Source organism: Stegastes partitus, unplaced genomic scaffold (assembly GCF_000690725.1).
Source record: "Stegastes partitus isolate 25-593 unplaced genomic scaffold, Stegastes_partitus-1.0.2 Scaffold981, whole genome shotgun sequence".
Taxonomy (NCBI): domain Eukaryota; kingdom Metazoa; phylum Chordata; class Actinopteri; family Pomacentridae; genus Stegastes; species Stegastes partitus.
Genome location: NW_007578712.1, coordinates 176,566 through 187,922, shown reverse-complemented (window position 1 = coordinate 187,922; position 11,357 = coordinate 176,566). Strand labels below are relative to the sequence as shown.

General features: G+C 39.0%; 1 protein-coding gene across 1 annotated transcript in view; it reads right to left on the bottom strand.

The window, feature by feature from the left end:
- slc4a5a (solute carrier family 4 member 5a) overlaps positions 1–11,357 on the bottom strand; it is a 41,409-nt gene that overhangs the window by 4,433 nt on the left and 25,619 nt on the right. Inside the window, exons 14-24 of the mRNA XM_008294628.1 lie at positions 9,757–10,028; positions 8,453–8,514; positions 7,855–8,046; positions 5,626–5,739; positions 4,383–4,544; positions 3,888–4,066; positions 3,606–3,678; positions 2,717–2,785; positions 1,952–2,125; positions 1,267–1,452; positions 1,101–1,159 (exon numbers count right to left, since the gene is read on the bottom strand). Coding sequence (XP_008292850.1) covers positions 1,101–1,159; positions 1,267–1,452; positions 1,952–2,125; positions 2,717–2,785; positions 3,606–3,678; positions 3,888–4,066; positions 4,383–4,544; positions 5,626–5,739; positions 7,855–8,046; positions 8,453–8,514; positions 9,757–10,028 — 1,542 coding nt within the window. The remainder of the gene's footprint in view (positions 1–1,100; positions 1,160–1,266; positions 1,453–1,951; positions 2,126–2,716; positions 2,786–3,605; positions 3,679–3,887; positions 4,067–4,382; positions 4,545–5,625; positions 5,740–7,854; positions 8,047–8,452; positions 8,515–9,756; positions 10,029–11,357) is intronic.

Here is an 11,357-nt window from a genome sequence, read left to right as displayed (position 1 = left end):
AAATGAAAAAGGCCCTCTGAATAGTCAGTGTTGGTTTTTCCATTTGGGTTACTGTAAATACATGATGGTGCAACTTGGTGGACTTCTGTGCAAGAGGACTTGCTGAATTTTCTTCCCCAGTAAATCCTACACACTGGACTATTATAAAAGTACCAGTGCAACACTGTAGAAACAGTATGTGTCACTGTAGTAGCAGTACCACAGCATTAGCAGCTACATGTAGTTAAAACTGGTGTGGGACTTTGACATATGTAAGGTACATTCAAGCTCTTGCCAAATGAGTTCACGCAATGCTAATTAAGCCTATAAGTGCCAAGTAAATGTCTCTGTACTTCCCAGTATAACACAGTTTAAAATCTAGTGTATGCAGCGATGCGTTTTATGTCGTCCAGCAGTAAGTGCTTTGCCAGAGCTGAAGAGGGGAGCAGTGATAGTGGGGGAGAAGGAGCAGCCCACAGCAACTAGGAGCTTAGTCAATCATGGAGAAACCTAGAAACAGTCCAGGAAGTATTTCTGATGGTCCAGATAGAAAAAAAAACAAAAAAAAACTTCTATCTGCAAATATACCATATTAATTATATCATTGGGTTATAACTGTGGCTACCTTAATGTATAAGCATGACTTTAATGCTAAAGCTAATTTTAACTACTATATAGTGAAATCTTAATCTATAATGACACATCAGAATTTATTTGTTGACTACATTTAGTGTTAATAATCTGAACCTGCAAAGCAATAACCAAATACAGCAGTCAAATACATGTAGTGGAGTTAAAAAGGACAAGAATTTCAAAATTGTGGCTAAATACAATACAGTACTTAAAAAGTCACTAAATATACTGTATGTTAGATTCCACTGTTTTGTACCACATGAGTAGGTTGATTGAGATAAATCATAAAACTATGTCAGTGGTGAAATGCCACGAGAAGCAACGTTGTTTTTGTAATTTGCGTGAACTGACCCTTGCACATTTGCTGTGTTTGGTTACATTTCTACATGTGTGCGGCGGCTCGCTGGCAGTACGCTCCCCACTGAGACTGTGCAACGTCAGGATAGACGAGGTCTTGGTAGGGGATGTGCAGTTTGAGAACACAGTACCTGCGATCCAAGTCCGACTCTGAGCTGGGTGAGTGGTTGGAGTAGGCGTGGTACTTCTCCTGCGAGTCAACACACAAACACACAAACAGCACAGACACTAACCATCAGATCCTCATGTCATAATCCATCAGGCCTGCAGGGGGCAGCAGAAGGTCAAGTTTCTCACCTCTTCCTCACTGTCATCTGCTTTGGACTTCTTCTTATCCTTCTCCTTCTCCTTCCCCTTCCCCTTCTTCTTGTCATCGTCCTTCTTCTTCTTCTCTTTCTCAGGCAGGAGATCGTCCAGCCAGGCCAAGTCGTGTCTGGAGAAGACCATGTCCAGCATCTTCCTGACCACCATCAGACCCAGGATCTGGTGTTTGACCAGAGATTTTCAGACACACAGGCCTTGTTTAAACTCCCATTAACATTCACCTCGTATCTGAGCCATGTTCTGCATATGATTTAGCTGGATGGCATTTAGAAATGACATTAGCATGAATCACTGACATGCACAGTGAGATCAAACCACTTCCTCTCCTAATATTTACACTCTTTAAAACTGACATTAAACCCCTATCATGGTCGTTTACATTCAGTAGCGTTTCATTTTGATATGAATATTTGATTTAACTTCTTTCATGTGAGCACTGTTAAAACAGAAGTGTATCTCTGACCACCTCTGGGGCATGTTTGAAACATTTTCAAACCTTTTTTTCATGCATTTATCTGCTCTATCAAATTATCTGATCAAGCAAGATGTGGATTAAAACCTTGTGTGAAAAGGGTTTAAGACAGATGCCTCATTTTCCCATCAATGATACAACAAGGATTCATAACCATCTTTGTTACAAATGTGAGTATTTAAATACCATAACAGGGAATATGATGGCCAAGAAGGTGGATTTGAGGATCCAGAGCACAGCCAGACACATGATCTGGATCAGCGTGAACAGGTGTACCCTCCTCAGAGGAACATGACGAAGGTAAGAGTAGTCCGGTTGGTGCTTGGACGGCATCATGTACAACTTAATCCTGTCCCAGAACTGTGAAGGACAATAAGACAAAGAGGGCAGAGGGGAGAGAAAAGAATCCCAAGGTCTGAGTGGCACAGATGAATTACATGGACACCTATGGTAGGAATGACTAATCCCACATTTACTAGGAGAGATTTGTATGCATGACTGCTCTGCTTGTCTGTGCAGTGAGTTGGAGGATAGTTACTGAGGAGTATCTGCTCTTGTGTAAAATTGTTATTCCAAAACTTGGGTTATAGAATGAGACACCTGGGCACCAACATCCACTGACACATATGTACTGTACACATGTAGTTTATATAATTAACCTACAGGTAAATTTTCACCACACAGTTTGCAGAAAATTGTAACTGACAGTGAATCCACTTATAGTGAATGTCTGTGTGTGTGTGTGTGTGTGTGTGTGTGTGTATGTTTTTTAATCTCTGCAGTCTGTAAGGACACTCCAGAACATAACTGCTTAACTACTTGTTTCTTTCCTTGGATTGGCAGCTTTAAATAAGACGCCTCCTGTCTGCTGTTAGAAAAGCATTAAGTGAGATGCCAAGTGATGACAACTCAATTTATCATGATAAATACCATTAACAGCTGGCATCGTACCTGAATCCCACTGAGGGAAGCCACGCCCATGTAGAGGAAGACGCCGTACAGCACAGGCATGGGGATGAACTACGAGCAACAGTCAGGACAGACAACATGTAAGACTCCACACTCATACTTTAAACATTAGACAACATTGTAATGTCTTTAACTTATTGGACTGCTAACACTACAAATAGTGTAGAGAACCAGTGTAATCCATGTTAAGTACATAAATAACTATAAAGTAAGGATATAAATGATCCATTCAGTTATTAGAATTTTTTAAAAAGTTAGTGAAATTTAACGTATTGTAATTTAATTAAATTATTAGTGAAATGTAGTAGAGGTTCAGTATGCTGTCTGTGTTTTCCATGTGTAGATTTGTAAGGACTTCACCTTAATTTTTAAGGGGTTGGTTAATTTTCTAGCGTATATAACAAAATGTAGATCAAGTTTTCTCAACCTTTCTGCTGTCAAGGCCCCCCTGTGTCAAATGAAACATTGCTTTATAAAAGCAGGCCACTACTAAAGTTTGGCTCATGCATCTGCTGGTTTCTTCAAATTTGTAATGCTGATGTTATTTTGCTTCTGGAAAGCGCTTTGGCTCAGTGTTTGTTGTTTTAAATCTGCTGTATAAATAACAATAATACATAACTCGACTGTTGCTACAGGTCTAGCCTACAGGGGCTAAATGGCTACGTTTGGTATCAGTGGTTGAGGGTATTTGATTAAGACACATAGGGAACATATGATGAATTAAAGGTGAGCAGAGAACTCCGATTTGATTTCAGTCCTTGGCATGGTTTTGCCCCCCGTTACACACAAGCAACAGCAGACAGCACACTGTACAAAGCCTGGTGATGCTCATGTATTGAAACGTGTGATTCATCTGTCATGTGTTTCATACCTTAAGTATTGGAGCGAGGAAGATGGAGACTCCAGTGAGAGCAAACACCAAAATGCCTGTCACTCTTTGTTCTCTGTATGTGTGACATTGATGAAATATACACAAGAGAGTGTCAAGTCAATTTCATGAGGCTTCTCTATTTCAACTACAAAGGACTTAGAAAAGTGTTTCTCTCATACCGTGATATTACCAGTGGCAGCCTGAAGGGCTGACATCCAGAGCTGACAATTCTCTTTTCTTTTTATTTCTGTGCTCTCTGTATTATTTCCACTGTGGACTAACCTGACCCCGAGGAACTGTGGCTGTTCTCCTGGAGCGCTGGACTCGCTCTCCATCTTGAGAGAGTCGATGTGGGCAATGGAGATGACGGTGGCAGCGACGTACCAGGGCAGGCCCATGAAGGAGCAGGCAGCCATCAGGACACCCACCCAGAACAGATCCAGGTGGTAGCCACAGCCTTTCTGCCAGGGAAACCACACAGATCGTTTTTATAAAAACGATAACAAGGCGGGTATTATAGGCTTCTCAGCTCTTGTTGCCATCTTCTGAACATTATTCTAGCTTTGATGTTCAATTCTTAAAGAAATAACTTTGATTGACAAATTGATTAAACTAAGTGAAAAATAGTGGCAACATGAAATAATATCATTTTGTAACAATCAGTGTCATCAATAAATATGGTAAAAGAGAAGTTAAATAAATAATGTAACTTAATTCCATTTTAAAATTATTTTTATTTCTTTACTAGTAAGCAGCATAAAAGAATAGCATAACTACCTTAAGTTTGTTCTCCTTGCGGTTAACAATGACAGCGCTGATCTGCTGGTCCATGAAGATGAGGATAGTGACGAGGAGAGCAGGAACAAAGCTGGCCACATACACCCACCACGGGTTCTTACCAAAAGGCATCACCAGCCAGCCACGGTCCGGCCGAGTTGGCTGGCGAGAAAAGACAGATTCATTTCCACAAATTTGATGATTATAAGACATTTTTAATCAACACAATAGAATTGTTCAATACTTCCAGTCACATGAATGGATAGTTAGAGAAAGGCATGGCACGTAAAGTTGTTTCAAGTGACTGAATGAAGGCTTTTTCCTAAAAATCATTACACTTTCCTCTGAGTTTATCAAAAACCTGCAACACCGAATCCACATGAGCGTCTTCAAAGCAGGAGAGCTGTGTGCATTTACACACGTGGAACTGCAGCGCCTGTAACTTGATTAATTGCTCGTAATTATAAATGATCCGGATCTAACAGATGGTCACACTGTGCACTTTTCTTCACATCAGACTGTCACAGTCAGAGTCGCAGTTTAGTTTGTTGCTTCAAGCTGTTTTTAGGAGCCTTTACTCTGAGTTTATTAAATAATTGCAGCATTAAACAGCAGCAGAACCACATGAGTGTCTTCAAAATAGATGAACTGTGCGCATTCATGCACCAAGCAGCATCAGTATTTTCATTAGTTTAATCATAAATTATCTGAGATGGGAGAGGATCAATAAGGATCTAACAGTGAGTCACACTTTTCTTTTACTGTTGGTAATGTAGGAATTAGATCATCATCACATATGGAAAAAAAAATTTTGTTTTTAAAAAACACCCCAGACTGTTAGTTATTTAAACATCTTGATAAGCTGCTATTAGTCTTTTCATTGTTATTGCATTATAATGCCTTGTTCCTCACTTGATGTACTGTCAAATCTTGCACATGCACTGATGTTCTCTACTTTCCTGTGGTGGGTATTTCTGAATGAAACCAGGAGGTATGTAAACATACAAGTGATTTATGTCTGAATGACAGAATGTCAATCACTTTGACAGACTGATGAAGCAGTAATAATACATCACCCATATCTGAAAAGAACTAAAGTTTGTTAAACCTATGATCTAGTGTGGGAGACCAGGCATCCACACTTAAAATGCCTGATTCATTTGAAAGCAGCTAATTTTTAAAACTGTTTTGTAATAGCTGTCTTACTTCTACATAAATGTCCTTTGAAAATAACTTGTATTACCTTAAATTCAGTGGGAACAATCAGCTTGGGGGTTTTGAGTCCCATCAGCATATCAAGTCCAACAAACGTCATGATAGACATGAAGATGGAGAAGTCACTGATGAGTTTCCTCAGCTGTTGCCAGAGAAAGAGACATAAAACAGTACAAATGAGAAAAATAAACATTTCTTCGCAGAACTGAAAACAGAGATGAGGTCTAATGGGAAGCAACTGATAAATATTGAAACAGTGGAGCCATTGCAAGCTTCACTTGAGCCAAAGATAATACTTGTGTTTGGAAAACGAAGGGGTCAGCTGTTTGTTGTCTGTTTGACTTCCCTCTTCCTGTTATAAATGAGACATGAGACAGACGTGCAGCAGCGCTGTGTGGGGACTGACCCGACAACAATCAACAACGGGTCACTGTGCTGCTATGAAGTACAAAAAGTGAGAGTAAGCAGGCCGTCTGCCTGAGAAACCGCTGCACTTTCTGGTGAAAATTGGTTCAGTGAACATTATTATTTTGTTGATAGGTTTCCAGAATACTTTACCCTCTGAAACCCAGGCAGTTTCTTGGTGTTTCATTCATCACATTTTTAGTCACTGTCAACTCATTTTTTACTGCAATATAACAGCCTGTGCCTCTATTGAAAGAGCACAACCATGTCCAGGCATGCACAGAACTCAAATATGTATTATGTGCAGTAAAACAAGGTTATAATGCCTTAAATCATTAAAATGAGTGGGACTTCTTTAATTATTTATTTTAGCAGAAAATCAGAAAAGAAAATACGTGTACATGCTTTTCCAAGTGTCCACAGGTGTTACCAATACTATAAATAAAAAGTAAATAAAAAATGGCACCACATGCTGTAGATATTTTACTATTTATATTTTTACAACCTCTATAAACGTAATTTTTTTCACACGACTCCACACATCAACTCTAGAAAGATATGTGACCATGCTGAATGTATCCTTAAACACCTTCTCCTCTGTGTACCATTTTTGAGTCATGCATTTATTTTATTGATCAAATACATTTTATTTTCCTCTCACTCTTTCTTGTTGTGTCCTTTCCACTCTCCGTAAACAGCCTGCAGTTCAACCAAGTGGTCTCTAAAGTTCTGTCATGCCTCAAGGCTTCTCAGTTGTGTTGAGAAGTGCAGGTTTTATTTATTTATTTTACTAGATCTGATGGGACTTGGGGCTGCAAGGTGGCTCGGTGGTTAGCACCATTGCATCGCAGAAAGAAGGTCCCTGGTTCGCGTCCTGGTGAAGACACCCGGGATCTTTCTAGCCCCCCGCGACCCTAGTGAGGATTATTAAGATATAGATAATGGATGGATGGATGGATGATGGGAATGGTACATTTTTGACGAACTTTTTTTTTTTTTTTTTTTTAAACAAATTTGGGGTGTATCCAAACATGTATTTGGATAATTTTCCCATTAGTTAAAGGCCCAACAGGCCACTGAAAATCTGACGATGCTTTCTGTTTTTGCAGTATTTGTTAAGCAATTTCAGAGATTTTTTTTTCTTTCTAAAGTGAGTTTAGGGTGTCAGAGGGTTAAATTCTTTTTTCTGCAAATCATACCACTGTTGCAATTATTATGTACATTTGCAGTATTCCAGGTGTCGATTACTTGTATTTAAAATCATCTTAAAGGTGTGATTTAACATAACAATGGCCAATAATGTAATGAATTTCTCATTTTTAAAATGTAATAGGCCAATAATGTAATAACTGTCCAATAACGTAATGAAAGTCCTGAAATGATAAAGTAATATCTTTTGGCCAATAACATAATTATTATGGGTTATTGGCCAAAATATATTACTGGGTTATTGGGTTATTGGCAATTATTATGTTGTTGGCTTCTACAAGGTATCCTGTGGAGTTTCTGATCACTGCAAGTGCTACGGAACAAAGGTTTCATTAAAAAAGTAGGGATTTAGGATGAGAATATGAAAACTTGTCTGCATGAAGCCTACAATTCTACAATTTCATTTAGCAGATGCTTTTATTCATCTGAGAGTAGATACAACACAAGCAAGGATCTAGTCGGGAGAAAACAACCTGGATAAGTGCCATAGAACAAGTTGTTTAATTAGGTAAGAAAAAAATGAATGTAAACACAATCTTTGTTTGCTTACCAGAAAACTTCTCAAGGTTTGTTTGATTTTAATTGGATTTTGACTTATTTGGCAGTATTTGTTTTGTTTCTATGCACAGATAGATTCTGTCACCTTGGTGGGGAAGTAGCGGCTGAACTTGAACTTCTTGAGCGAGACAGTCATGGAGTAGGTGCCGAAGAACAGGATGAAGGACATGAGGGCCAGATCTGGGACGAACTTGCAGGACTTTCCCACCAGAGAGCCTCCGTACTTCAGACACTCCTTCTTGCTCAGCTGGCTCCAGTCCAGAGCTGTCACATTCAACTGGGATGGTGGTGGCAGTGGCGGGGAGACAGGAGAGGATGAAGAAGAGTGAAGTGTTTTGACAAAGACACGGACAAAGTGAAAATTGTCAGCACGCATGTGAAGTTGTTATCCACGCAGGGGAGTGAGAGGTTAATGGGAGAGATGATGAGACGTGAACAAAGGAGAGAACGAGGAGAGCAAGGCGACCCGTTTGTCAGACAGAGCTCATACCTGGTTAGCTGTAAACAAACCATTTTGCTTATTTTGCTTTGTCATGTGGGCTTCAAAACAACTGTTGCAATTCATTGTACAGTTGAAACGTCACCTGCCTGGTAAACATTCAGCTAGAAATACAATGCACCAAAATAGAGAAGAAAAAAAAAGAAAAAAGAAAAATGGAAATTGAATGAAAACAAGCACTTACCCCAGAGACAGTCGAGCTGTTATCTGGCATAGGAACTAACCCATTGAAGATCATTGCAGCCACTGTGTGTGAATGGGGGAGAGACAGTGAAGGACAGGAAGGTAAGGAGACAGAAAATGAAGAGGACAAAAAAAAGGAAGACAAAAGAAATGCAAAACATAATGAGAATCTGGCTGCTGGGCTTTGGAGAGAGCACGCTGACTCGCAAACACTGACATGCAGATAAACAGAAAAATACTCACTTGTAAGAGACGGCAGCCACATTGTTTGTGCATGGTGAAAGCAAACGAGGCAAATCAGTTACAGAAATCATTGTTTACATGAATTACCGCAAATTTCTGCCATTTTCAGAAACAGATTAGTGAGCATGTGGGAACTTGTACAATGATGTAATTTGATGTAATTTTGAATTTCTTTAAAACCATAAACGCCACAAAGCAGAGTCCCAGTTTTATCATCTAAAGACAAACAGGCCAGCTGGTACAGGCTGCAGACATTTGATAGAGTAGATGGAGTACAGTTTGATACTTAACACTGGGCTAGAAAATAATATGCACTGAGCTTTTATAGGTGGAAAATCAATTTGTCAGTCCTCCCTGGTAGACAAACTGTGTAATACTGACACCGTAAATTAATTACCTGAAATATATATTTGGTATTTATCCAATCACAGAGAAGGTGAGATAGTATTCATAGCACATGCACAGCTGTGGGCACCAACAAACACATAGTCGCTGTTACTGTACATCTCCACTGTTCCATACATAGGTCACTCATCCACACATACACACTCCTGCCAAACATGCACATTATTGCCCTTCTAACGTAGTTATCGTGTGCCTCTTGCATATTTGGGAAGATGACAAAATGTTATTGTTAAGAGTTTAACTCTTAAAAACTCTAATGTCTAGAATAATCTGGTGTGTGGGTGATGTTTGTTCACGTTTGATCGACAGTGGCCTGGAATTCTAAACCGGGGGCATGGTGATCAGTCCAGTAAGATACAGCATACTTTGTAAAATGGCTGACAGGAACAGAAATTCATTTATTACTTAATTGAAAGTTGAATTTAAATTTGTAAAAAATTAGGTGGTGAGGTCATGAATACAGGGTAAAATATGAAGGATAAACTTCTACAGTGTTCCTAAATAAAGGGTGAGGTAAACTGACAACAAGTGGGTCTGCTCTCTTCTACAATCTGCTTGTGCTGCTGAGCTAATAAGTCCCAAAAGGAGCACTAGTTGCCACGCTAGTTCCGATCGTATAATCCCCCTGTATCTCCCTGGGCCAAGGGGTGAACTCACTCGGGTCTGGAGCCAGGCACTCGCACTTATAGGTGGTCACGTAGTCAGGTTTGAAGTCGGTGTTGATGGGGTAATATTTGAAGGAGCCCACCATCTTTTTGATGGCGTCGGAGATGAAAATGAAGGAGATGAGGCTGGAGAAGCCCTCCTCGGTGAAACGCGTCATGTATTTGATGATGTAACTGGCATCCGTAGCGACGAGGATGAAACACTGCAGGCAGGAGTGGATGCCGATCCACAAACGCAGCTCCATGTAATCTATGCCATTGTTCCTGTGGAAGTAAGAGGTTAGAGAAGCATGGTGAATGCACTGATAGAAAACATCCATATTATTGTAAATATCAAACAAAGGCTGCACTTCTACACCTATCTGTATTTAGAAAGTCAAGATATTGATATGACAGAAATATTCTACATGTGACCAGTCACAGCTGTCATGTGGGTGGTTTGATCTTAGAAAAGCCATTTGATATTATTATTAGTACAGCTGGTAGTAAACTGTGTTTAAAAGGAGGAGTTACAGAGAAGAACAGTAATTCACACCAGGAAGTCTTGGAGTCAAGTGTGTCAGATTAAAAACTTTGTCTGTCAAAGCACCAAAAGATCCAACACAAAGATCTAAGTACGTTACATCCACAATTAAAACATAATCATTTAAAAATAGCAAAGTTCATGTAGACTAATGGCTTTAATATAATCCATCCATACAAGTTAAAGTCAATAAAGTTTTACAAAAAACAAGGCCTTATACTGATTTAAAAAAAAAAAGAGAATACTTTGTGCAAATGCCAAAAAATAATGCACACACAATAGTAGCTCACATCTTCCTTGACAACGTGGGAAAGGAAGCATTCTAGATTTATATCATACAAAAGCTGAGGACATGTTTATGGCAGGAGGTATGATAACATCATGTTTTGCAATCATTGAAAATCATGATTCACAACATAAAAACATGTGAAACATAAAAACTTTTCGAACAAAAGTTCCCAATAAAGACTTTTTTCCCTCATCAGCCATCCTGTTTTAACCTGGACCCTATTCAGTTCAATTCAATTCAATTCAATTCAATTCAATTCAATTTTATTCGTATAGCGCAGTTTACAACATATGTCATCACATAGCACTTAACAAAGTAAGGTATAGACCAGGGGAATTCAATTAAAAGTCACTGAGGTCCAGTTATTAAAATTTCCTCTAAGTAAAAGGTCTGAACCGAAGTCCAGTTTGTGTCTAATAGCCTTCCCCTATGGCCACATTTTCATGGTTTCAACAATACTTATTGTCAATTTTCAGTGCAGGATATGTTTAACTGAGTGCACAGTGAGCTCTTTTACCATATATATAACTAGACCCAGGCAATAAAATAAAATAAAATAAAATAAAAAATTGAGGCCTTTATTTCAGATTAGAGAAAACAAAAACCTCAGAATACAATACATTTTAAAAGTGCAAACAGAGTCGAATAACCCTTTTATCTCTTACATTAAAAAGGTCCCAGCCTAAAGAACTGAAGGCCTCCACTTCAAGTTAAAAAGTCAACATCCTCTGAAAACAATAAATAAAAGATTTCGTTTGCACGTTGCTGGACTGTAAATGTA